The 27,913-nt window shown below is 38.1% G+C and overlaps 1 protein-coding gene across 2 annotated transcripts; it reads left to right on the top strand.

Annotated features, from left to right (window-relative positions):
- Nucleotides 1-882: 882 nt before the first annotated feature.
- LOC136254023 (E3 ubiquitin-protein ligase TRIM71-like) lies at nt 883-27,121 on the top strand. Of its 2 annotated transcripts, XM_066046661.1 has the most exons (3): nt 883-1,041; nt 1,081-2,309; nt 26,139-27,121. In XM_066046661.1, exons 1-3 carry the CDS (start codon nt 892-894, stop codon nt 26,980-26,982), a joined length of 2,223 nt encoding a protein of 740 aa, XP_065902733.1. In that variant the 5' UTR covers nt 883-891; the 3' UTR covers nt 26,983-27,121. The 2 variants fall into 2 exon arrangements, with proteins under 2 accessions (XP_065902733.1, XP_065902732.1); XM_066046660.1 differs by having other exon boundaries at nt 883-2,309.
- Nucleotides 27,122-27,913: the final 792 nt, after the last annotated feature.

Below are 27,913 nucleotides of genomic sequence, written 5' to 3'. Positions count from 1 at the left end.
GGAAGCTACTGAGCTGTAAAGTCTATAAAGAAATTTTGAAAAATTGACTTTTTGAGAATGATGTTGGTGCTAATTTTGGCTGAAATTAAGTTGAATTAGTATAAGGTCCCCTGCACAAGCATCACAAAAACTTTAAGTGTATAAATAATCCTGGCATTTGGTGTGCAGCTGTATCTCCAGAGAATTTCTAAATATAGTCACTAGAGTGTGGATAGAGTCATTAACTCAATTTAGAACAGGTTTTTAGTTGTTTAAAATGTTTTAATTATAAATATGTTACTCTTGACCTCGCTGTTGACTGTTTTATTAGAGTAAATAACTGTTCTATTAGAGTATCTCGATTTCTAAACCTAGAGGGTGCCTATTTCTCCTTGTGCTAGCTATGTCAATATGGGTAATAATTTGCTAGAGACAGATTTATTATATTACACATAGTCATAAACTGCATACTAATGTCTAAAGTGCCTAGCTATGTTCAATGAGCAACACTATAAAAAATTCTGAAGGAGGGGGTACTGGCGCCCCATCTGGATCCGCCCCTGATGTAGTACGTACCAAGCTGTAGCAATGCACGAAATATTTTATCGTAGCGCTATAGCCGAGGGCAAGGTGTTCGAGGTACTTCGAGGTTGAGCAATGTTGCTAAAAATAAATTTTTCGCGGATTTGCAAACACTTCCAAAATGTATTAGACTACGGTCTAGATATTTCAAGGATAAAATTTTCGCTGATAGCTAACTCGCAAAAATTTCCCCCCTAGAAATATTTTGGCCATACGGTATTTTCTATTTAGTTTTACGCACAGGCGCGAAATAATATTAGCGCTTGTTGCTAAGCAATACTCCTTATTTAGACCGTTTCTAAATTTGGTTACAGTGATTGCTGCAGCTGCATGCAAGTATATGCGAGCAAAAACAATAGAAACATGGCGACTAACTGGGAAAAGGTGAAAGAAGAGCTCACTTGTGCAATCTGTCAAGATCTCTTAAATGACCCCAAGATACTACCTTGTCTTCATTCGTTTTGTACTGGCTGCCTTAAAGAATGGTTGGGTCGATTGCCCTACTTGGAGGCTTCGAAACGTGAGCTTGAGTGTCCACTATGCAGAGGAAAAGTTGCGTTATCCACTCCACGTGCTGTAGAAGAATTACCATCGCATTTTTCAGCCGTTCGTCTGGTAGAGATCGTGAGTCTACAAGAGCAAGCAAGCAGTAAGAAGGTCACGCCCATCTGTCAGAGTTGCGAGGAAGAACAAGCAACGTCATGTTGCAACGAGTGTGCTATATTCTTGTGCAACTTTTGTGAAAAGGCGCACCGCAAAGTCAAAGCCACGAGAGATCACGAAATTTGCTCACTAGATGACATGAAGAAAACCAGTGGCCAAATTCCATCCATTTTACCAGAGAAGATTGAGATGTGTCCTGTCCACCCTACCAAACCACTGGAGTTGTACTGCAGGTGTGAAGAAATGTTGATCTGTCGAGACTGCATCATCAAGAAACACAAGGACCATGACTATGATGTGATCTCTGACGTCATAGATGTTGAGAAGAAAATATTGCAGGAAGCTCTTCCAGGTATCCAGCAACTAATAGATGAAGTAGAAGGAGCCATCAATGGAGTAAAAAGCAAAAGACAAGATGTGAAGAACAGGAAAGAAGAAAACTTGCACAGGTTGGACGATGCCTTTAATACCCTCCATACTGCCCTAGATGAACGAAAGAGACAGTTACAACAACAGATCACACAGGATACAGAGGGAAAGGATAATGGTTTAGGAGTACAGGAAGATGAAATGTGTTTCTTGTTAAGCCAGTTGAAGAGCTGCTGGAGTTTCATCAACGATAAACTACAACGAGGTGTTAGCAAAGATGTATTGGCCATGAAAAGGTCAATGTTGGAGCGAAGAGATAAACTGAAAGAAATGGAGAGCAAGACAAAACTAAATCCAGTATCTCAGGAACATTCACTTATCAACGTGAAAGGCACTGAAAAGATCATTCACCAGATCAGATTATTTTGCAATGTACAGGAATGCTGTACTGTTGTAGACCTGAAGGATATAGTTCCTATTGGCAAGAAGAATTGCTTTACATTACAACTAAAAGATTTCTTGGGTAATGACATTTGCAATTCCAAAGAGTTAGATATTCTAGTACAATATGACAACAAGGATCGGGTCACTGAGGTGGCTACTATCAGAGAAATTGGTAGTGGCAGTTATGAGGCTTCCTATGTTCGTAAATTTGGTGGAAGTCATACCGTGTCTGTACAGGTGGGAGGAGAACCTGTTCCTGGGAGTCCATTTAAGTGAGTTGAAGTTTCAGTTTATGATATCCTAGCAATGGCACCTGCCCTATAATGGTGTAGGATTTGAGTATACGTTATGACATATATAGAAGGTGATAAGTTGTTCTGGTCCCTGTATGCAAAACAAATGCCCTATAGTCATGCTATTAACTATAGGGCAATAAGGTGTATAAAGCTTACACACCTTATTACATATCTATAAAAGCTAGGTGTGCAAAGTGTACATGTAGCACTATAACAATGTTTGGCTATATGTGACCCAGTGTGGGAAATGCGGTCTTATCGCCTATTTAAAAGTATCGAGAAATACTGGTTTTAAATATTTAGTGTGTTGTAGCTCGCCAATAGTTGAAGCTATGTGTACCAAATTTTCACACATTTTATACCAATTCCTTACCTTCCAGAACATCCACTGTGTAAGTATCCAACAACTAAGTTTCCCACCATTTTAGATAGTTTTTGATCCGAGGTTGACTGTATCAGGCAAGCTCCAAAAAAGTAGGGAGGTGGGGGCCCAGATGGAGGGCAAGAGGCTGTTCAAAAATTGAAAAGTAAGGCGTAGGGATGAACTAGGCCAAGTTATGGGCCATTCAGGTCTCAAAACTGGCTAAAACATGGAAATTCACAGCAGAGGTATTTATTCAACAACACGGATCTGTACAGCCATATACAGCCATCCCCAGGCTGACCAGAGCTCCATTAAGGCTCCACACCGCACATACGGATGGCCACTGGGCTTGGGAAAAGCAGCCAGCAAAATCAAACCACTCAAGTCTAGCTGACTTTGATTGTGAAATTAGATAGTTTATTCATGTAGCTTTGTGTTCTGGGTGAAAAATCGAATCTGCTGACATGGGCGATAAGACCGGTTTTCCCAGACTGGGTCACATATAATCATACAGTACAATAATCATACAGTACAATAATCATACAGTACAGTAGTACTGCATATGAAGGTTTAGGCTTTTCTAGTCAAAAATCACCTCACAGTACCATTTAGCATAATTCTCTACTGACTGACTAGCTGCCTGCCTGATTCCTTCAGACAAGTATAACTTGACAACCACTAAGGGTGGGCCAAATTTTTTCACTGTAAAACATTGTTTCAGCCAACTGGTGCCTTTTAGCATACTGTAGTATGTACAATGCATTGCATAAAAAGTGTAAACAAACAAATAGAAGGAAAAATTAGAAAGTCTGTGTCTGATTAAGGGACGTAGCCATAAAAGGTACAGTGAAACCTCAGTTATCCGAACCCCTTGGGACCAGGGGTGGTCCATAAATCTGAAAAGTCTGCACCTCTTTAACTGTGTATAAATAACCTTAACCCCCATTAATGGCAGTAGTTGCCATATGGTGACATGGCATTATATATCACGCAGGAAATAAAATCTAGCTTCGATATATACTGTTTAGTACGTGTAATAGTGAGATGCATTAGTGCTAAAGTAGAGACGCCCATAGGGGTCCTGTTTCTGGGATAACCGGATCATTCCCCAGGTTATTGCACGTTTGTTATGTAATAGTGTAAAATGTAACCTTTCATAATAGGTGAATTATATCGTTCTTTGAGTTGAAAACAAGTGGTTAATAACAAAGAAAGTGTTATACATCAATGGAAACAGGTAAAGTCAACAGTCGGCTGCTTTATCCCAGATGTAGCATGGTGGTCACTAATGCAGATACGCATGCGCAACAGCAAAAATGGGACAAATCGCGATGAACCAGCTGTGGAATGGATCTCACTGTAAGTAAACTATATAGAATAGTTCTTTGGAGTGTAAGGCACCTTTGTAGATAGTTAGTTGGGATTCCATTGTATGTTTTTACCAATGTTTTAGACTTTTCCGAGTAATAACTTCATTGCAGTTGGTATTATCTAATCAAAAACAGCCAAGCTGTAAAAAAAGGTGCGGCCTCCAAAAAGGCCATGGTGAAAAAGATGTGAAATCCAAGGTGGCGGCCAAGAAATGGCTGTGATGGTAGGTTAATGGTAAAAATTTTAATATCGATAATTCAGGTAGATTTGATGCCAAGACCAAGTGGCACAAAATTCACCTGAATTGTCGTTATTAAAATTTTTACCATTAACTTACCATCACAGCCATTTCTTGGCCGCCACCTTGGATTTCACATCTTTTTCACCATGGCCTTTTTGGGGGCCGCACCTTTTTTTTACAGCTTGGCTGTTTTTGATTAGATATCACTTCTTTTTGTATTTGTATACTGCAAAGCCAGCACCAGCCTATGGCTGGTTTTGGGGCTTTTTTAACCCATGTGTTTTTTTATTTACCACAGGAAGAAGAAAAGAACTTATAGAAGATTTTTAATACTTCAATTATTTTTGATTTTATTAGTAATTATACAAATTATATACATATATTTATTACATGCCCATTATTCCCCACAGGATATTTTTAGCAGCTGATCTCTCTACTGGGTGACTTAAAATATAGCTGAACTATATACAGGATGGTTTCTTTGTAGCTGAACTCTCTACAAGATGACCTCTTCTAGCTGATTTCTCTACAGGGTGATTTGTTTCTAGCTGAACTCTCTACAGGTGATTTGTTTGCAGCTAAACTCTCTACATCCATGGTGGTTTCTTTGTAGCTGAACTCTCTACATGATAGTTTCTTTGTAGCTGAACTCTCTACAAGGTGACTTCTTCTAGCTGAACTCTCTACAGGGTGATTTCTTTGTAGCTGAACTCTCCACATGATGGTTTCTTTGTAGCTGAACTCTCTACAAGGTGACCTCTTCTAACTGATCTCTCTACAGGGTGATTTGTTTCTAGCTGAACTCTCTACAGGTGATTTGTTTGCAGCTAAACTCTCTACATGGTGCTTTCTTTGTAGCTGAACTCTCTACATGATGGTTTCTTTGTAGCTGAACTCTCTACAAGGTGACCTCTTCTAGCTGATTTTTCTACAGGGTGATTTGTTTCTAGCTGAACTCTCTACATCCATGATGGTTTCTTTGTAACTGAACTCTCTACATGATGGTTTCTTTGTAGCTGAACTCTCTACAGGGTGACTTCTTCTAGCTGCACTCTCTACAGGTGATTTGTTTGCAGCTAAACTCTCTACATGGTGCTTTCTTTGTAGCTGAACTCTCTACATGATGGTTTCTTTGTAGCTGAACTCTCTACAAGGTGACCTCTTCTAGCTGATTTCTCTACAGGGTGATTTGTTTCTAGCTGAACTTTCTACATATTATTTGTTTGCAGCTAAACTCTCTACATCCATGGTGGTTTCTTTGTAACTGAACTCTCTACGTGATGGTTTCTTTGTAGCTGAACTCTCTACAAGGTGACTTCTTCTAGCTGAACTCTCTAAAGGGTGATTTCTTTGTAGCTGAACTCTCTACATGATGGTTTCTTTGTAGCTGAACTCTCTACAAGGTGACTTCTTTTAGCTGATCCCTCTACAGGGTGATTTGTTTGCAGCTGAACTCTTTAGGTGGTGATTTCTTTGTAGCTGAACTCTCTCCAAGGTGACCTCTCCAAGGTGACCTCTTCTAGCTGATCTCTCTACAGGGTGATTTGTTTCTAGCTGAACTCTCTACAGGTGATTTGTTTGCAGCTAAACTCTCTACATGGTGCTTTCTTTGTAGCTGAACTCTCTACATGATGGTTTCTTTGTAGCTGAACTCTCTACAAGTTAACTTCTTCTAGCTGATCCCTCTACAGGGCGATTTGTTTGTTGTTGAACTCTCTACACGGTAATTTGTTTGAGGCTGAACTCTCTACATGGCGGTTTCTTTTTAGCTGAACTCTCTACAAGGTGACTTTTTCTAGCTGAACTCTATACAGAGTGATTTGTTTGCAGCTGAACTCTCTACATGATGGTTTCTACTCTCTATAAGGTGACCTCTTCTAGCTGAACTCTTTACATTGTGTCTAGTTTCTAGCTGACCTCTCTACAGGGTGATTTGTTTGCAGCTTAAATCTCTACAGGGTGATTTGCTTGTACCTGAACTCCTTACATTGTGTCTAGTTTCTAGCTGATCTCCACAGGGTGATTTGTTGTAGCTGATCGCTCTACAGGTTGATTTGTTTGTAGCTGAAATCTCAACAGGGTGTATTGCTTGTAGCTGAACTCCTTACATTGTGTCTAGTTTCTAGATGATCTCTCTACAGGGTGATTTGTTTGTAGTTGATCTCTCTGCACATTGATTTGTTTGTAGCTGAACTCTCTACAGGGCGATTTGTTCCTAGCTGATCTCTATACAAGTTGATTTGTGTGTAGCTGATCTCTCTGCAAGTTGATTTGTTTGTAGTCGATCTCTCTACAGGGTAATTTGTTTGTAGCTGAACTGTCTATAAGGTGATTTGTTTGTAGCTGATCTCTCTGCAGGTTGATTTGTTTCTAGCTGAACTCTCTACAGGGTGATTTGTTTCTAGCTGATCTCTCTACAAGTTGATTTGTGTGTAGCTGATCTCTCTGCAAGTTGATTTGTTTGTAGTCGATCTCTCTACAGGGTAATTTGTTTGTAGCTGAACTGTCTATAAGGTGATTTGTTTCTAGCTGATCTCTCTGCAGATTGATTTGTTTTAGCTGAACTCTCTACAGGGTGATTTGTTTCTAGCTTATCTCTCTACAGGTTGATTTGTGTGTAACTGAACAAATAGCTGAACTCTCTGCAAAGTGTTTTGTTTGTAGCTGATCTCTCTACAGGGTAATTTGTTTGTAGCTGAACTCTCTGCACAGTGACTTGTGTGTAGCTGAATTCTCTAGAGAGTGATTTAATTGTAGGTGAACTCTCTGCAGGGTGCATGACTTGTTTATAGCTGAACTCTCTTCAGTGTGACTTGTAATGTTCTGAATCTCTACAGTGATATAATTGTAGCTTACCTCTCCACAGGTTGACTTGCTTCTTGCTGAACTGTCTATAAGATTAACTGTTTGCAGCTGAAGTTCCTACAGAATAACTTGTAATGTAATAGAATTCTATAATGGAGTAAATAAATTAGCTGAATGCTCTATTAGGGTGACTGTTCTATTAGAGTATCTCGATCTCGCATTTGCTACACGGAGTTGGCTTTCGAATCATAACTCAGTGGTTTGTAATCCAATTCTTCTATACTACTGCAAGGACTTTCTATGAAGATTATTCCAGCTATACACCGATTTTCAGCTCATTGCTCTTAGCGGTTTGCCTAGTAGGCGTAAAAACTAATACTTTTTTATTACCAAAAATCGATCGCGTAATTGTGACACAGGTTGGGTTTTGTGTCATATCTCCGTGGTCGTAATCTCGATTCCTTTCAAACCACCAAAAGACACTCCTACGATGGTTACTCCATCTACATAGCAATTTTCAACTCATTCCATGAAGCGGTTTATCCTGTAGGCGTGACAACAAATCGATCTTGTTTTACGCGAATAATCGGTCATAACTCCTGAACCATTCATCAGATTTGCACCAAAGTTGATGCTAGGATTCGTCTTTGCACTCCCTTTCTGTGTGCCAAATTTCAAGGCGACCGGAGCACGCATTTGCGTTTTATATCAATTTTTGCAAGTGTGCGAAAAGATGAAGAATAAGAAGAAAAAAAATGAAACTTTGACCGCTCATATCTCGGAAATGGCTTGAGTGATTTCCTTCAAATTTGGAATGTAGACTCCCCTAGCTGGCGGGCAACTCTGCAGCAAATTTGGTTTCAATCGGATAAGCTATCACCGAGATACAAAAGTGTGAAAATGACGTTTTCTTTCTTCCTGTAAATATATTCACGGTGTGGCGCGCCGGCTTCTTGGGCCGCACGACACACTACCATGTGTCTTGATGTAAACAAAGAACAACTCAATCGAGTTCCTAATTTCATAGCGAGTATTTAGATGTATGGTTACCAAGTAGTTCTGTGTATAGTAAGGGTAATATGATGCAATTAGGCAATTCGGCTAGTAGTCACCAGGAATCACCAGGAATTCAGCTGATAATGGCATAAAGAATTTTCAATTACCCTAATAAAACAGTCACTACTCTAATAGAGTGGTCATTTCATAGTTTGGTTAATGAAGTAATTGTGTGAAGCCTTACAAGGCAAATGGGACAGCCTGTTTGTGGTCATGCACGAAAATATCATGGAAAACTATAGAACAAAAAGAAGCACTATGAAGAATCAGCTCTATTATTGTCAGTCTACTATTGTTGATACAAAGTAATGTTATTCATGTTCTAACACCTTGTAAACACTTTTCCTTCTGAAATAGCTCGTTAAGTGCATGGGTTAATTTTAATTGTGACAAATGGACATTGTACGGCTTCACATGATTACTTCAGCACCACCTTAACTGACTATCCGGATAAGTAGGGTCAGTTCCACTGTAATGAAACAAGACACAGCTTCATTTATCCTAGTAGGCATTCAACCCCTAATTCAGCCTTACCAGAGTTCATCTACATCTACAGATATACTAGTGGGAAAAAAAATGCTTAAGCGGTCATTTGTATTCCTCTTTGCTGCTGTGTCGTTTTGCCATTCGGACAATCGTTATTGTCAGTGTTCTTTGCCCTTTGTTGATGCTGACCCTTTGGGTATTCTGCTACAGCCATTGTTTGTGGACTACTCATGTTTCGGATGACCTGTGGTGATCATTAAATGGAGTTATTTGCCGTTTCGTGTCCTTTTGTTCTTATCAGGAGATATCCAGCCTAATCCAGGCCCAGAATTGTCTCTGGAGCTTTGTTCAGGCTGTTTTGAATGACCACAAAGTTGTATGTTGTGATTTATGTGAGTCTTGGGTCCATGTGTCTTGTGATCAGTTATTGTCTGATGATTTGTATGAAGCAATGGTTCAGGAGGATTCTAATGAACCATGGATTTGTGCTGTATGCTCAAATTTTGTACCAGCAGTTGTCTCTGTTGACCATCCCAAACTTAATCAGCTGTCTTGTGTGTGTCTAAATGCCAGAAGTGTTTTGCCAAAATGATTTAATCTTTTTGCTTTTATTTGTACCTTTCGTATTGACATTTTGGCTGTTACAGAAAACGTTTTGGATAATACCATTTTTGATAAAGAAATGTGTCCAGGTTGTTACTCAATTTTTCGCAGAGATTGTTCTCGACATGGCGGAGGAGTGTTAATTATTGTTTGAGAGGATATTCGTGTTAACATTAGAGATGATTTGAACTGTATTTGTGATGAGCTATTGTTTTTAGAAGTTTTTACAATTATGTAGTGGTCCTGTACTTTTTGGAGTTTGTTATCGTCCTCCTGCCCAGGGTGTTAATGGAGTGTCAGCTTTAAGCAATTGTCTATTATCAGCTGGTAAGTTGCCTATTATTCTGTGTGGTGATTTCAACTTACCAAATATTGACTGGTCTGTTGTTTTTCCAACTATTTCTACTCCAGTCAAAAATGAATGTTGTGGCCTTGTTCAAGATAATTGTCTCACTCAGTTGGTATCTACTCCTACACCACAACATCATTTATTAGATCTGCTTCTTACTAATAGACCTAATATGATATCTAATATGTGTGTTATTGATAATGTACCATCCACAGATCATGACGCTATTCATTTTACGTTAAATGTTACTGTTTCACTGTAATCTCCTTGTAAAAGAGTGCTGTATAATTATAAGAGAGCTGATATGTCTGCATTTTTAGAGACCTTGTCTCGTGTTCCATGGCATATAATTGAATCTGCTTCTGATATTGAGGAATCGTGGCAGTTATTTCAAGATCTGTTTTTCTTTTCAGTTGTGGATATGACAATATCTCGTGTTTAGTGGAAGAAAAGTAAGTTAAAGCACTGGTTTTCTCATGAAACTATTCATTCAATTTGACGGAAACAACATTTGTATGTACATATTAAATCATTACCATCTCCTTCACCATCTTTGTTGTCCAAGTATCGTACTCTTTCAAATACTGTTTGCAGAATGACCAGAAGGGATACAAAGTTGTATACCAATAAGGTTTGCCAAGATTGTTATAAGAACCCTAAAAAGTTTTGGGCTTGGATAAATTCTTCCAAGGGTAGACTTGCTCAATTACCACCTATTACTGTTGCCGGAGTACAGCTAACTGAAACTGTGGCAAAGGCTAATGAATTTAATCAGTATTTTCATTCTGTTTTTACCTTAAGGCAGTCACTTAGGTTTTCCAGGCCTCTCCTATCAACTGTTAGCTTTTCACCCCAAGAAGTGTTTACTCACTTAAGTTCAATTGACATCTCTAAGGTTTGTGGTCCTGATGCAATACTTGGTTTTTTGTTGAAGGCTAGTGCAGAATTCATTCCTCTCCACTAAGTTTTCTTTTCACATCATCTTTGCGCACTGCTACCTTACCAAAGGACTGGGTCACTGCAAATATTGTTCCTGTTTTTAAACAGGATGATCTTTCAGTTGTTAAGAATTATCACCCCATTAGTCTTACATCATTGGTTATCAAGACAATGGAAAGGATTATCTACTCCAACATTGTGTCTGTTTTGGAATCTCACAATAGAATCAGCCCCTGTCAGTTTGGATCCCATAAAGGTTGTTCAACTTCTGATTTATTGTTACACGTTGTGCATGATTTGGTAAAGACACTCAATTCTCGGAGCAGTTCTCATTGTTTGCTGTTGGATTTTGCAAAAGCATTTGACAGTGTACCTCATCAGCGTTTTTTGAATGTTTGAGGATTCATGGTGACCTATTAAAGTGGCTCAACTATTATCTTACTAATCGTTTTCAGTTTAGTGCGTTGTGATAAATGGACAGTTCTCTGAGTGGCTACCTGTGTTGTCTGGAGTCCCTCAAGGGTTTATTTTAGGACCTCTGCTATTTATATTGTATATTGATGATCTCCATGTTGTAGTTAAGTCATCCTCTTTGAAAATATAATATTATGCTGATGATGTTGCTTTGTATGCTGAAGTGTCCTCCTATGAAGATTGTATTGAGTTACAGGATGATTTTAATCATGTTCATGCGTGGTCTCTTATGTGGCAATTGACCCTCATCCAAACAAATGTGAGGCCTTAAATATTACAAATAAACGTTCTCCTGTTCCATTTGTTAATACAATTGGTTCTGTTTCAGTTGCCTGGAAAAGTAAAGTGAAATATCTTGGTGTTATCATTAGTTCAAACTTGAAACGAAATCATCACTGTCAGTACATTGTACACAAAGCAACTTAATCGTTTGTGAAGAACTATGTATGGATGCACAGATAGGGCCAAAGCAACAGCTTATTTAACTCTTGTTAGGCCTTGTCTTGAGTGTTGTAATGTTGTATGGACTCTCTACACTGCTAAGAACATTAATATGATAGAGTCAGTACAACGTAGAGCTGCAAAGTGGATAGAAAGTTATTTTGACCCATAAACTGTTCAGTGGACTAAATCCAGGGATGAATGTTTGAGGGAGCTTGAATGGCCATCTTTGGAGCAGAGGCGTAATTGTGCTTGCACTACAATGTTATACACTATTTAAAATAAATTTACTCCAATCAAATTTTCTGATTATTTTCAAATAAACGATCTTCCAACCAGGTCTCACCCTTTGACAATTCGTTGTTTACCCTCCTCCATCAATGCATTCCACCATTCATTTTTTGTCAATTCCATATTTATGTGGAATTCAAATTATTCAATCCCTTTTGATGTGTTGACAACTTCTGTTAATCATTTTAAGCTAAAACTGAAACATTTTTTTGTTTTTAAATTCTAATTAATTTCTGTAACTTTAATCTTATTGTTTGCGTGTGTGTTTCTTTGTTTTTGTAGCTTTTTGTTTGGTATAGTTGTATGTTGTGTGTGATTTTTTGTGGGGAAGCACCCTGTACAGGCTTGTGCCTTTTGTGTGACCCCTGTCATTGACAAAAATTGATAATAAATAAATAAATAAATAGTGGACATTTAATCCTTAATTCAGTCATGGATCTTTAAGACTGAATTATGTCCACTGGTATATCTGCAGGTGTGGGTGAGCTATCTTTTTTTCAATACCGTCATTTGCTTTTTTTTTCATTGTAAAATATTTTTCGTATGCAGCGAAAATTTCTTGCACAAATATTTTATACAATATCGAACTACTCTAATAGAGCAGTCATTCTCGTAAATCATACGAAAATATTTTTACACGAAAATTTTTGCACAAAAATAAAGCGAATTACAGTACTTACTATGGCTATGATCCTTAATCAGACTAATTTGGCCAGCTGTGGGTGCATGCCTGGTTTACTGAAATTGTTTTCGTAAAAGTATGTGTACCTATCTACAGTGTATCTACTTATGTTCTTCCGTACGCACCACGTGAGCATGCAAAATCATTAAATGGTAAAAGCAGCTTGCATGTAAGGAGTTAAAGTGAACTGAAGTCTGTATTAAACTTCTGCATAGGTAAACTTTGCTCTGAGGTGGTTTCTTTTTTGGTGGTCTGAAATACGGGTGTGGCGTCTCTCCTCAAACTTTGTGAATTACCTTCCCATCGGGTTTTACAGGCATTTAACAACTGAAACACAATGGTGCCTACAGGCCTCATAGACTATCAGGAATAGCCTATCCCTTTGTGTTGGAAAGGGGCATATCCCTACATATGTGAATGAAGAAATGAGTTACATTTGTAGTAAGAACATAAAAGTTACACAGAGAAAAGTGTTGGTGAGAAAGAAGTACAGTAACAAAAAAAATTTAAAAGGTTACAAAAGCAAAATATTACTTTCAGTTCACCATGCAGTTTACACAACAAAAAGAATTCCAGGAAGTTTTGCTCTACACTGTTATATTTGATGCACTGTAAACAACAGAACATGGTTTCATTCAACAGCAACTTAAGTTCAAGATATAATGAGTAGCTTGTTTAGTACAAAAAGTACTCAAATACATGCAGACGTTGGCAAGAAAAACATCTGTTTTATCATACATGACTGTTGTATTAGAGTGACTGTTGTATTAGAGTATATTTCGAGTCAGCCAAGGGGTGAGCAGCTAGCTAGACCTATAAGGAGTGAGGTGATGTTGTTTACTGTTAAGAAAATAGCTAGATTGTTGAGAGGTGCGGTCTCCATACTCTTTCGCTATTAGATCTTTAATTTATGGGCATGGTTGCGAACCTATCATGAACGGGATCCCAATCATGAACTTGCAGATATCTAGCTAGTATATATCCATATGGTTTCATTGGATGAAGAAGACAAGCAGCCTGATTGAAGATAAAAGAAAAAACAACGCGCAGAGGGCCTCCACTTGTCGGAACCCCAAAAGGCACATCCCACTAGTGAGTTTGTTATTGTGGCATAAAATGGTGGCCGTGTGTTGCTTCATTTAGTCTCTAGCCTTGTGATGTGGTCAGTGAGGCAGGCAGTGAGACTAAATTTCGAGTTTTGGTGATTTAAAAAAAATCTATATCTGGCCACCCGTAAGTGTTTTGTAATATTTAATGCTGTTTTATATATAGTACTATTCCATAAAGGTGATTTTCGTCCTGTAAAATGTCTCTAGGATGATTTTTAAAAGCAGAATTTTGGGCAGCACGCAAAATTTTCACCAGGATCCCTGGTGAAAATTTATGGTCAGACACATTCTGATGCAATTGACAAATTAGTGGGTTTAGATGGTGATGATGCCTATATAGTTTTGGCTGTGACAGGCAGTATGCTATTATTTCAGTCACCCTTTCAAGAATTGCAGTGGTTTGAGGCTAATGTCTCATTGGAGGTTGTCACCACTTTCCATATGCAAATGTTGCATGCCTTGATAATATTACCAGATAGTACATGGCATGTGGTAGGACTATAGTACGTTCACGTTGAGCTGAATCCTCAAAAACATTTAATAACTCATGGATGCAATTACACATGATCTTGAAATTTGGCTCATTTGTAGTACTGCTTGATCCGCTAAAAATGTTTTGAAATCTTTTTTTTCAAATGTTTGACATAATAATATTATTTATGGCCAATCAAAATTTTCACAATACATTTCCTATGGGGAAGCCATATAAGTACAGTGTCCATTACAGCCCTTTCCTGAACTTGTAATGGAGCCAAACCATACATGTCTGTTGTTGACACCTTTGCTGTTACCAATAATCATCTGGTTGGCTGAAATGTTAACTCTGTTGAGAAAAAATCCACTTTTAATTTTTAGCTGTTTTTCAGGATTCAGCTCAACGTGAACATACTATAGGGCACTGCTCAGCCATCAAAATGAGCACTTGATAGGTAAGGCTTTGTTGATACTCACTCAATATGTTAAAAAGCTGAAACCAGATTATGACATCAACATTGTTAATAAGGAAATCCTTTTGGATATTGATGATGCAGAAGATAACGCTTTCCAAGATAGTTTTGGTAAAACACTATACGTGGCTGTTCTGTACACTTTACCGCAATGCGGGTAGCTAAACTACAGCAACAGTTTCTATTAATAGCAAGGGGTCCTTGACGCTATGAAATTTCATACAACCACACAGAAATTAATATTGAAATTTGAAATTTTGTTATGAAATTTGAAATTTTGTTCTGAAATTTGAAATTTTTGGCCCAGATCTTTCCATTAGCGCACGCCCCGCTATTGCACAACTCCATATTCCATGGAACGTAATGAGCTGCTGACAAGTTTTTCTTGAATTCAGTAAAGCTTCATCAGTCACAGATACTTATTGCCACCTTTTATAGTGGCAACACACATTTTACCTCTAAACTGTTACCCGAACATCTAATACGAAATAGGCGCCTGTAAAAATAATTATCTTTTTGACATTTTATTACAGCCGCCGGGGTGCTTAAAGCTGTTTCTTAAGGCTTCAGTTGCATTTCTAAGGGCCTAGGTAAGATTTATGGTTAACCATGAAACATTGCTGATGAATAACTGCTGCTATGAAAGATTTATCTCACAAGTTATTTATGCAGCGTTTATCTTGCAAGTTAAAGAAGTGGTCTCTGATAATGTTGAAGACAACTGCAATAGTGTATTTATCACTGCATGCATATAACTACATCTTACTGGATCATTCAGGAGTTAATCATACAGTACGGTAGTACTGTATATTAGGGATCATGGAGATTTGGGTTTTCCTAGCCAAAAAATTCACCCAAAAATCAGCTTCACAACTCCATCCTGGCACCTTGGCAGTATTGGTTAGGTATAACCAAGCCCAAAAGTGCCTTCAGTACGGTCCTAAAAGCTTCCGATAAATTGTTACAAAATTTAAATATATATATATATTATATATATACAATAGAATTTTCTACTGACTAACTGCCTGCCTGATTCCTTCAGGCAAGCATAACTTGATAACGGATAAGGCTACGGGCTTGATTTTTCACTGTTCGACATCGCTTCGTCCTGAGACGTGCCTTTTGGCATAGCAGTACGTACAATGCATGCATCATGGACTTACCTTTGTCCTTCTTTGTGTCCCATTTCTTTTTGCTTACAGCCAAAGGTGTCGATTTGTGGTAGCACGATGCATGGCTTCCCTACAGTATGTTTGTAAATGGGAATCGTCTGTATTTTCCGTGGTGACTAGACTGATTGCAGAGATGATTCTTCTAAGAGTGTTCTTTGTTTGTAATGCTGTGTAATGGGCTGAACATAGCTGAAAGCGAAGCGTAATATAGCTGCTGCACTTACGAGGCAGTAATTGCACTGCTTGAAGGTTCTTAGTTTACTAATTTGTTAAGATGCCTTACTGTAGTTATACTGATAGTAAAGTGTCAGTAAACTTAAGTATATGGAACATAATTATTTTACTAAGTTTTAAACTCTCAGTAAAACATCAGTGAATGTGGGTTTACTGAAAAACTACTAAAATAACAAACAATTAACTGTTCCATATACTGGGGATATACCACTGTAGTAAACTAAGATACTTCAAGCAGTGTTGATAGTTGGGGGTGCGCGAATCGTCATATTTTCATGGTGACAGGATTGTTGCAGAGGGACTTTTCACTGTTTTTCATCTGTTATGCTGTGTAACAGGATGAACATAGCTGAAATCGAAGCATAATGGCCACTGTACTTTCGAAGCAGTTTGTGATAGCTGGGGCACACGTTCAGACAAAACCATTAATTCTGGCACCATCCTTTCTTTTGATGCGCTATGCGTGGGTTCACCAGTCATAATAATGTTACAAAAAAGTAAACAAACAAGTTAAAGGAAAAATTAGAAATTAGGGATCATAGAGATTAAGGATTATTAGGGATCATTAAGTTCGATTAGGGATCATAGAAAAAAAAAGTAGGGAAACAAAGGAGGTTGCCCATACACCTCCAGATATACTAGTGAACATTTAATCCCTAATTTAGTCTTGGTCTTGGGTATAGACTGAATTAGGGATTAAATGTTCACTAGTATATCTGGAGGTGTATAGGCAACCTTCCTTGTTTCCCTACTTTTTTTTTTCTATGATCCCTAATCGAACTTAAAATTTCTAATTTTTCCTTTAACTTGTAATATTATCAGGTATTTATAAATTTATTTGAAATTGTTTTCAAATTTGAAATTTCAAGCTCAAACTTTGAAATTTTGAAAAAAATCTTTAAAATTTTCAAATTTTGTACGCAATTTTAACCCCTTGGTTATTAGTTAGTCACCCCCCTTCCCAGTCTAAATGTGTAGTGACTTACCCAAAGAACAGCCTTGAAATAAGATTTACTTCTCTGCTGGGATCTTTAGCTGGTGTTTCATACTTGCAATGATCAGTCGTCATTCAAGTATTCCTCATGCCAACCGACTCGATGCTTCCAAACTTCCGTCCACTGAGTCGACACAATCATCCCTTACTATTTTAAAAGGAATCAAGCTCGGAATCAAGACAGGAGCATGTTCACAGCACAGCCACATCATGCTTCTATGGCCATATGTCCTTAGTGGGATAACACTTACAGATAGATGATGCCCGGTGATCTCGCCAGTGATTGTTTCTTCTTGGTCGCACTCAGCTGCAGAGAGAATGGGTCCCAACCTCAGTCCCAACCAAGGTCCCAAGCCCAAGCATGAATTCAATGTTACGCACAGGCGCAAAATATGCTTATACTAACGCTTGTCGCTAAGCAACATGCCCGAACAATTCTAAATTTGGTTACAGTTATTGCTGCAGCTGCATGCAAGTATATGCGAGCAACTTAACAATAGAAACATGGCGACTAACTGGGAAAAGGTTAAAGAAGAGCTCACTTGTGCAATTTGTCAAGATCTCTTGAGTGATCCCAAGATACTCCCTTGTCCTCATTCATTTTGTACTGGCTGCCTTAAAGAATAGTTGGGACGATTGCCCTACTTGGAGGCTTCGAAATGTGAGCTCAAGTGTCCACTATGCAGAGGAAAGGTTGCGCTATCTACTCCACATGCTGTAGAAGAATTACCATCGCATTTTTCAGCCATTTGTCTGGTGACCATGCGTCTACAAGAACAAGCAAGCAGTAAGAAGGTCACACCCATATGTCAGAGTTGTGAAGATGGAGAAGTGGCAACGTCGTCGTGCAGCGAGTGTGCTATATTCTTGTGTAATTTTTGTGAAAAAGCACATCGAAAAATGAAAACCTTTAGCGAGCACAAAATCCACTCACTGGATGAGCTGAGGAAAGGCAGTGCTACTGATATTCCATCCATCTTACCAGAGAAGGTTGAGATGTGTCCCATTCACCCTACTAAACCACTAGAGTTGTACTGCAGGTGTGAAGATGTGTCGATCTGTCGAGACTGCATCATCAAGAAACACAAGGACCATGACTATGATGTGATATCTGATGTTGTAGATGGTGAGAAGATACTGAAGGAAGCTCTTCCTGGTATCCAACAGCTAATAGGTGAAGTAGAAAGAGCTATCAATGGAGTAAAGAGCAAAAGACAAGATGTGAAGAACAGGAAAGAAGAAAACTTGCACAGGTTGGATGATTCCTTTCGTACCCTTCATGCTGCCCTAGATGAACGAAAGAGACAGTTACAACAACAGATCACACAGGATACAGAGGGAAAGGATAAAGGCTTAGGAGTACAGGAAGATGAACTGTGTTTCTTATTAAGCCAGTTGAAGAGTTGTTGGAGTTTCATTGATGACAAACTACAACAAGGTATTAGCAAAGATGTGTTGGCCATGAAGAAATCAATGTTGGAGCGAAGAGATAAACTGAAAGAAATGAAGAGCAACACAAATCTAAATCCAACAGTTTGTGAGCAAGAGAAGATACAATTTTATGGTAGTCATCAAGTGAAGAAATGGTTATCTTGTTTAGGAATGTTTACACCTATTGATATACAAAAGTGCACCGTAAGTGACATGAAATGCTTGTTTCCTTTTAAGAAGAATTGTACGACCATCTTTTCTGCTAAAGCTAATGACTCACATGGTCAAGGGGTACCAAATGTTGCAGATTGTATGAAGGTTGAAGTTCACTACAGTGGTAAACCTCACCTTACTGAACTAGCTACAATCAAAGATACTGGACGTGGTCACTATGAAGTCTCATATACTCCCAGGGTTTGTGGAATCCACACCTTGTCTGTACTAGTGGCAGGAGAACCAATCCCAGGAAGTCCATTTAAGTAAGTTTGTGTACAAATCTGTGACCTCACGTATTGGCACATTTTAAAACTTTTAACCAGGTGCTTGCCTACAGCCAGTCGCAGGCAAGCTATGAGTGTTCCTGCTTTCCTAATAAAGTGTGTGTGTGTGTACTTATCTGTGTATGTACTTATCTGTGTATGTACCTGTGTTTGTCCGTATACACAGGCTTTAGCAAACCATTACGTGGTGAAAGGCTAAATGAAGCCTGCTTTAGCCTCCACATAGGTATAGTGTGCTTTGCTCTGAGGTGGTTTCTTTCTGCTGGTGTGAAATTGGGATACAGCAACTCTACACAGTCTTTGTCAATAACCTTCTTGTTGTGCTTGACAAGTGTTTAATTGCCTCTTAGGGCATCAGAAATAGTGTAGATATCTATTTTTGATACCATCTCCATAGGTGTAGCAACCCGGGAGGCAAGGGGAGCTGGAGCCCCCCTTATGATTTGCTGATTATAAATTCAAAAAAGATGGAGGTACTCTAATAAAGCAGTCACAATATTCAGAGAAAAATGTAGCAAACTATGAAGTTACAATTCACTTGTGAATAAGGATTTATGTGCTTTATCAGTGATACAATTGATATTATTTAGTGGAGGGCAGCCATTCTTAGCAGGTGTCAACTTTTTTTTTCTCTCTCTTCAACACCAAACTAGAGCCCCCCTATCTAAAAATATCTTGCTATGCCTATGATCTCAACCCTTGCAAAAATAGACTTTAAATGTATCACGAAACTGTTGAATTCATCTTTATACTTCTGGAGTGATAATCAACTATTATTAGATAGGTAAATTCCTAAGCTCAAAGAGTTTTACAACAATATTTTCCCAACGATGACTGGGCAATGATGCAAGAATCAGATGCTCTCTGTTTTAGTTGTTGTTTTCTAACAGACAAGACACAATTGCACAAATTCTCAATTTCCCTAATAAGGTGATACATGCATCCTACAGTGTTGGATACTCTGGTGACCATGGTGGTTTTCTTTGAGTCAGGTGAAATTCCATGTTTGTCTATCTCATTACCTAAAGGTTATGTAAGAATGATAAAAGCAGTATTTGTTTAAAGTACTAGACTGATAAGTTGTGAGATATCACATGTGGTTTCAGTTAAGCCAAATTTTGAGTTGTGTAATGGCTTTGTGGTTAATGTAAATAACTAACAACTATATAATTGAATTCCTAATTGTTCTACGTAAAGCAAGTAATTTAATATATAGTTTTATGGGCTTATATTGTATGGTTTATAAGTTAGAGCAGTCGGTTAGAGCTTCTAAACATTTGCTAGTGAGTGGGTTACACTGTTTAATGATTTTCTGTTTTTCACTATACATACCACATGTATTTTTACTACCACACGTATTTCCCACTACTAAAGATTTAACCATTATTAATGAAATACTGAGTATGTACACTTCAGTTTTTCAAGATTGCCATACAGTAGTTACCGTACCTTGTGCATTGTAGCCAAGAGAATTGTGCAGTAAACTCTGTGAAAATTAGCATTTGCAAAATTTTAAAAGAAGTTGAATTTCAAGTGGGACTAGACTCAAGGATGACTAGTATATATGTAGCCACATCTGAAGTGGACCAGAATCTTGTGGTTGCAAGTGTGGTTGTTACTTTAGAAGATTACCAAGTTATATAATAGTTAGACACCAAGACCAAGGGAACAAGCGATTTAGTAACCCTGATGGCCCGAGGCTGTAGCATCCTGAGTGCAGCAAGGGCGCTACTAAGGGCCTGAGAGGTTACTAAATCACTTAGTTCCCGTTGGTTGCGGTGTCAAACTTATTTAGAGTATGGTTTAAAGTACGTACCTTTATAGCCAGAGCATGAGTGTGGGGTGAAAGAACAGTACAGAACAGTGGAACAATTTCTTCCTGAAGCCCTTACAGCGCCCACAAAAATAATTATTCGACTGGTAACCAAAGTAACAGCTAGAGCTACAGTAGATACGCCGTTTAGTCTACTATTTGTCCAGAATTATTTGCAGGACACGGAGAAGAAGAGTATTACAGTATTATCAAGTACTGCAGTGTGCCTTTCGTGTTATAACTATTTATCATGTGCAAAATTGCTTGAGGGTGGGTTTCTAAGTGAACATGTCAGGTGACTAAGTGAGCATGTCAGGTGACTAAGTGATTTAGTAAACCTGTAAATGAGCCATACCATAGTCTAAACGTATGTAGAGTCATCCCTTAGGTAACTTCCAGTTGTGCGAGAATATGAGTATGAAAATAAGCCTACCAGCACACTATATTGTGCCAGTACTATATATGGATAATGGTAATGACCCACCCTCCCACACTTTACATTCGGAATTTTACAGAAAATCACCAAATAGTGGCCTAAACTAGTGCATTTAAAAAGTTTTTTTTAATTGAAGTAGCTGGAGCTCCCTATTGATTTTCTGATTTTAAGATTGAAATGCTCTAATAGGACAGTCACTGCACAATAAAATATTCTTTAATAGAGTAGTCACACATAGCTAACTTGAGAGGTGTGTGAATTGTATGGCAATTATCGGTATCTCTGTTGGTGAACATTTACTGCTAGGTATTGGTATCAGCAAGAGTATACAATAGAATCCACGAGTGTCAAATGGTATATTAGCCCGTGATTAATGATTGCATAAAGTAACACGGATACTTCAGTAATTGTTCGTTTACGTGAAATGGTAATTTGAAATGTGTACATGACAACGGGTGTTTGCTTGCCAGTTTTCCATGTTATTCAACCAAGTATTCAACAGTTATTGTACAAGGAAAGTGTAGTAAGGACCCAAGATAACTCCAGCTTGTTAAAACAACGGTTACACAAACGAGCGTGTTGTCATGCCTTCAGGGATCCGCTTGGCAGTTCCAGAACTTAAACAAATCCCTTTAATGCTATCATGTTTTCGCTTTGTTTAGTGGCTAAATACAGCAACCCTTCAAGGCAAATTGGCAATAGAAATGAACAATTACTGAAATATCCGTGTTACTTTACGCAATCATTAATCACGGGGTAATACACCCATTTGACACTCTTGGGTATCAGGCAGGTAGGTATACCAAGTTGTGCATATATAGAGTCATCCAAGTTAGCTAACTGCCAGTTATGCAGAGAATAGAAGTATGTATGAAAATAAGCTTACTAGCTAGCTATATTGTACCAGCACTATGGTTAATGGGTAATGGTATGACACACCTGTCCACATTTTACATTTGGAATTTTCTGATGAAAAACAGAGAATCACTGCATAGTGACCTAAACTAGTGCCATTAAAAAGTTGCTTAAATTGAAGTAGCTGAAGCTCCCTATAGTCCTTTTTGTTTACCTAACCAAAATATGTCATTAGTATTAATTACTTCCTTCACTTTTCTGGAGTGCGGTATTGTTATCCACAACTCACGGTTTCAATTGACTCCTGTACAAATACATTTTTAAAAGCTGAAAGTTTTTCATACTACCATATATGCATCAAAGCTGCTTTAGATGTTAGATGTGGTCTTCCTCTCTCAGGAAAACTTTGTCTCATTGCATTACAACAACCTGTCTGCAGTTACAGGTTGTATAAATGGCTGTTCATGTACTTAAGGCCACTCCAAATAAATTCTGTTTCCCATCCACCGCCCACTCTGGCCTACTGTCAGCTCTAAATATTCCATTATTCCATATTCTTCCATCATTTTCCAGTTATTCTTCCATACTAACAGGCTCAGTAAAAGCCATCTTGAAACAGTGTCAGCTCACATGTCAGCAGTGCTATCAACTCAGCACAAACTTCATGTTTGTGTTATTTTTGCGACTTAAAAAGGAAGGGACAAGCTTATTATTCATACTGCATGCTTTTATACAGCTTTTTATGATTGTGCCAGGAAAATAATGGCTTGAAGAGCTGCCAATGTTATAATGAAATAATGGAAATGGACCGCCTGCCCACATGCAAATATGCTTGAGTCCAGTATGGGAAGCAGGATTGGCCTAATTGCTTCGTTTAGTACTGTACTTAACAAAACCACTGGTAGGGCTGGGCGGTTTCTCGGTATTATAGTAATACCGCGGTATTGTAATGAAACGATATCTGTATCGCGCAGATTTCGGCGAAACGATAATATCACGATATCGATATTATTACGATTTTTAGTGTTTGTGACAGCTTATTAAGCCCTTAAGGTTGTTATAATGCACCTCAAATAATCACGTGATACTACTGCAAACAAGGACCTAGTACTAGCTAGTCAATTTTTTTACAAAGATCGAGATACTCTAATAGAACAGTCAGCTAGGATCGAGATACCCTAATAAAGCAGTCAGCTACTCTAATATAGCAGTCATCTTTAATAACCGCGATAAATAGTAATATCGTGATATATTTTTGTACGATATATCGTGAAGCGAAACTCCAATACCGCCCAGCCCTAACCACTGGTGATAATTCTAGTGCTTCACCACCATTCTCACCGCTAGCAGTAATTCAAGCTAAAGATAGGGACAACAGAAAATAGTGGTCTTATAGTGATGATATACCTGGAACAATGGTGAAGGTGGCGGTTGATCAGTGTACTGTTCCCAAACTTTGATGGTAGTTTTAGTATAGAGAAACCAGTGTACTAGAGAGGCTAATGAAATTAAAAATAGCTGGCAGTGACACTAGGAATCTACGCACTGTTGAGAATTTATGTGACGCTATTGTAGCTCTTGGATAGCGTGTGAGTGCCATGCTGTTGATCTAGGCTACATCACTGGGCTACCTGTATACAGTACTCTCCTTTCATGCTGTTTCAGTGAACTAGCATTCACGTAACATGGCATGGCAATAAAGCCAAGACGGCTTTAACTTGATAATCCCATTAATTACTTGCAAATTAGAACTAAAAAGTAATAATCCACCACTTGCCAACACTTACCCATTAATACGAAAGGGACCTTATCTGCAATGACATCATAATTGACCGTGTTTAGTGTGGGCACTTTGTATGTAATCACTAAAATGAACTTCTTTTTTTTGCAGATTTCATGACATGGAACTACTGAATAATAAGGTGAGTTAACATGATGTGGCGATGCAAAATAGTCCCACCAGACGAAACCAGACTTAAGTTTTGGTATTGACACAACGATGCGCATTTGTCTTGTGAGTATGCATGCCTCACCTTGCCCCTTGCTGCAGTATGTAAATATTAACAGCAAACTGCCATCTCTCCCAATACTCTCTGTACAAAAGTGTCCACACTATGACATTTTGTGCTTTGACATCATTGTGAAAAGGTCCATTATTAGTGATATATACAGCAGCTACACTGCTACAACATTAATAATAGTCATTGAAGGCAACATCACATTCTGAAAGCCACGTCATAAACCAATTATGTAGGTGTATTTTTTTGAAGATTGAAATACTCTAATAGAACAGTCAGCCGTTCTACTACAGCAGTCAGTGAAAATAATTGCCTCAGATTTAACTTTCGAAGGATAAAATTCCTGTGGAGCATGCCACCAGTCCACCAGAGGGATTGTGCTCCTTGTGTCTTGAATACTACTGTACTTAGCTTGGAGCAGAGCCTCACTATCTAAAAGTATCTTGCTATGTCTATGGCCACTACATAGCTATGTTGTAATCATTCATATATATTTTGTAAATTAATAACTTTTAATTGCACTAGTTAGGAATTATCACAATCATAAACAACAGTTACAAATTAATATCACTAGGAAACTGGGTGCCTACGTCTACGGTATGAGATACTTTTCACACTCAATAAGACTGTTCCATGTTGAACACCAACAAGAATAGCTACCCCTATAAACTGGTTGTGCATGGGGAGTTTTTATTGTGAACAGTGTTACAGCTGTGGTGGAGGAAATAGTTGATGTGAGGAGTGGCTGAGCAGAGTAAGCAGCGGGGGTCTGGGGGGCATAGCCCTCCAGAAGCTGTAGCCATTTAATTTTCACAATGTCTCAAAAGTTCACCAGAATTAATTTATAGGTGCAATTTGTGCATTTCAACTAAACTAAAGTTTTGTAGTCAATGCAAGCTATTTGCAGTTAATAAAAATCTCTTTTGACAGATTTTAACTGTCAACTACAGAGGTGACAAACATACAGTACCTGTATGTAGTGTATAAGCAGTAAAAATAGCCTGGAAACACTTGGCACAGTGGTAAGATGCCAGCTGTCAAAGTAAGAGATCAATGGTTTGAGTCCCGCTGTAAGTATCTATTAGGAACACGGTTTTATGAAGCACCTGTTCTATTAGGATATTTGAGCATTTTATTAGAGTATAATGATCTTTTACATGGTTTCAGCCCCACTGCAAGAGGGATCATTTCAGCGAGATATCATTCTGAGGAGGGCTAAACCCCCTCAACAGACTGAGGGAGGCTTCAACCCCCTAGCCCCCCTTTTCCGCTGCCTATATGTTGCAGTACGGTCCACTTATCTTATTACCTCACACACACCACACATGGAAATTTGTGTACCACCACACATTTTTCTGTTAAGTTTGTGATACATTACTCTAGTGAACAACAATGTTAGCTACTCGTGCACAGTTAAGTTATTATTACAATTTTTTTTTTAATTGTGGTAAGCTGGTACTATAGTCTACAACAGGACAGGAAGCAGCTGATGCAATGTCTTGGCCAATGTAGCTCTCAATTGTTTATACTATTGTACTACATTAGTACTGTATCCTACCACTAAGCTACTGAGGTTGAGGTTTGCTCATGTTAAAGGTCATAGTTCACATACAATGGGTAACTACTGTAGCTATGTACAGTAACTATTAGGCCATACCAATAACTGACTAGATACTTGCCAGCAACCTGTAGCTACATCAATGCCTCAACATTACAACTGAGTGCCATATGGTGCCGCTAAGATATACAAAACTACTGTGTGGCAAACACAACATGGCTGTGTGGCACTTGCTACATATGTGGTTGCATGTCAGATGCACAGAAAATGTGAAGGTGTAAGTGGACTGTACTGTAGATACAGAAAGTGTTTGAAACAACACCTGTGAAATACTGTATACTGTAATAGTGCTAAGGAGACAGACACACTGGTTGGTTGTTGTATTAGAGTTTTGTTTCAATATGACTGCTTTATTAGAGTAAATAATATTCAGTGACTGTTCTATTCAGTTAAATGATAAATGTATTGTTAGAATTTTGTTGCTTGTGTAGAAAGTATGAACTGCTGATAAGAGTTTATCCCTCACAAAGTGATTTGTATTTTGGTGAACTATGAAATAGAATTTGATTATCTTTCAATTGTAAAATAACATTGAGGTAGCCTTAACATTCACTAAATTATTGTGTATTGTCTTAGAGTGACAACAACATTGAGAGACTACACTAAAATTGAAGTACAAAATTGTCAACTGATCACACAATATGGAGGAAAAAAGTTTCAGTGTCCTTATGATATTACCACCACCACTAATGATGATGTTGTTATGGTAGACTATACCAATAAAGATGTAGTGATACTAAATAAAGATATGAAGTTGATCAGATCATTTGGTCAAGGAAGTGGAGATAGTAAACTGAACAATCCTGTAGGTGTAGCTGTAGGTCACAATGTAATAGCAGTTAGTGAGTATGATGATCATGTGGTGAAGAAGTTTACTCTACAAGGAGACTACCTATCAAAGTTTGGCTCCTGTGGCAGTGGAGATGGCCAATTCACTAATCCTCAAGGACTAACATTTAATAGTAAAGGTTTACTATATGTGGTGGACCGTAGTAACTATAGAATTCAGCTTTTTGATAACAACAATAAATTTTTATTCAAATTTGGCTCTGAAGGATTTAATCCAGGACAGTTTCAGGATCCATGTTATATTGCCCTGGACAGCAGTGACCAAGTGTATGTGACTGACTATGATAGTAGTGGAGGAATAATTGTGTTTAATGAAGATGGTCACTTTATTAAGAAGATCAATTGTAACAATCCATTAGCCTTTTGTCTTACTCCTGATGATTATATAATAACTGATCCTGGTAACACCCTCACAGTGTTCAGCCCCACCCACCAGATGATTATTAAGTTTGGATCATATGGAAGTCAAAGAGGACAATTCAATAACATCCTTGGTATAGCAGTCAACAGTGTTGGTACTATCTTTGTTACAGAGGAGGACAATCATCGTCTTCAAGTTATTACCACTTGACATTATTATCAGTTATGACCCAATTGTAAGTATTGTTTTGTATATGTACAACTTCTACACACAAACCTGTAATAGTATTACCGTGTGATGTACTTTTCTATAGTTTTGTATTTTGCTTTAATATCAAATGAGGATTAAAGGGTTTAATTTTAATGTGGAGCATGATAACATGTACAGTATCTATAATCTCTGGCTATATGTACACAGGGTGTATGTTTTAGGCTTGCGTCGATTATCACTGCTTGCATAATTTTTGGCCTATTAGGGGATGAAAAGCATAATGGGCAAATTTCTGCCACCATAAGTCTATAACAGTCACAAAGTAAAGGGCTAACCCGTTTTGGATGGTGAAATGATTTCTGACAACAAGTAGAAAAATGCACTACAGTCTTATATACAAGTTTACACTCAACGGAATGAGTGCTTTTCATTGTGGGTTTGAGTTTTATAGGACACATGCAATCATGTGTGTCAACTAGTGCCAAGGCATGGCAAAGTAGTTTACAGTAACTGAGCTTCATGATCAGCCATTGTATTTGGTATAACGTTAACGTAAGTCATTGTCTGATTTTGAATACAATGTGATGTGATGATTATGATTATTGGAAGCTCGATTAGAAGACAATATAATAGAAGCTCTGATGATAATTAAGTTAGTGTTGAGTCAGCATAGCTAGTGAATGTCTGGACATTGAAAATAGTGAAGTCTGCAGTGAGACTAAGGTTAAAAATCTGTTAGATGGAATCGAAGTTTTCATTTTACAGTACTGTGAACTCAGATTATGGATTTTGTTATAGTGTGCTTTGAGACACTGCAAACATGTATGTAGCTATGACCACAATGTGGAACCTCAATTATTCCAACTAATTGGGGAAAAGGGTGTACACATAATAGAATAGTACATAAAATCGAAGAGCTTTGCTCAACTAC

This window comes from Dysidea avara, chromosome 4, assembly GCF_963678975.1.
Source record: "Dysidea avara chromosome 4, odDysAvar1.4, whole genome shotgun sequence".
Classification (NCBI taxonomy): domain Eukaryota; kingdom Metazoa; phylum Porifera; class Demospongiae; order Dictyoceratida; family Dysideidae; genus Dysidea; species Dysidea avara.
This window is presented reverse-complemented; position numbering and strand designations above follow the sequence as displayed.

Excerpts from the sequence above, each read along its gene's own strand:
- LOC136254023 (XM_066046660.1), top strand. The coding sequence starts at position 892 with ATGCAAGTATATGCGAGCAAAAACAATAGAAACATGGCGACTAACTGG. Across the intron at positions 2,310-26,138 it reads GTTCCTGGGAGTCCATTTAA|AGTGACAACAACATTGAGAG; the intron begins GTGAGTTGAAGT and ends GTATTGTCTTAG.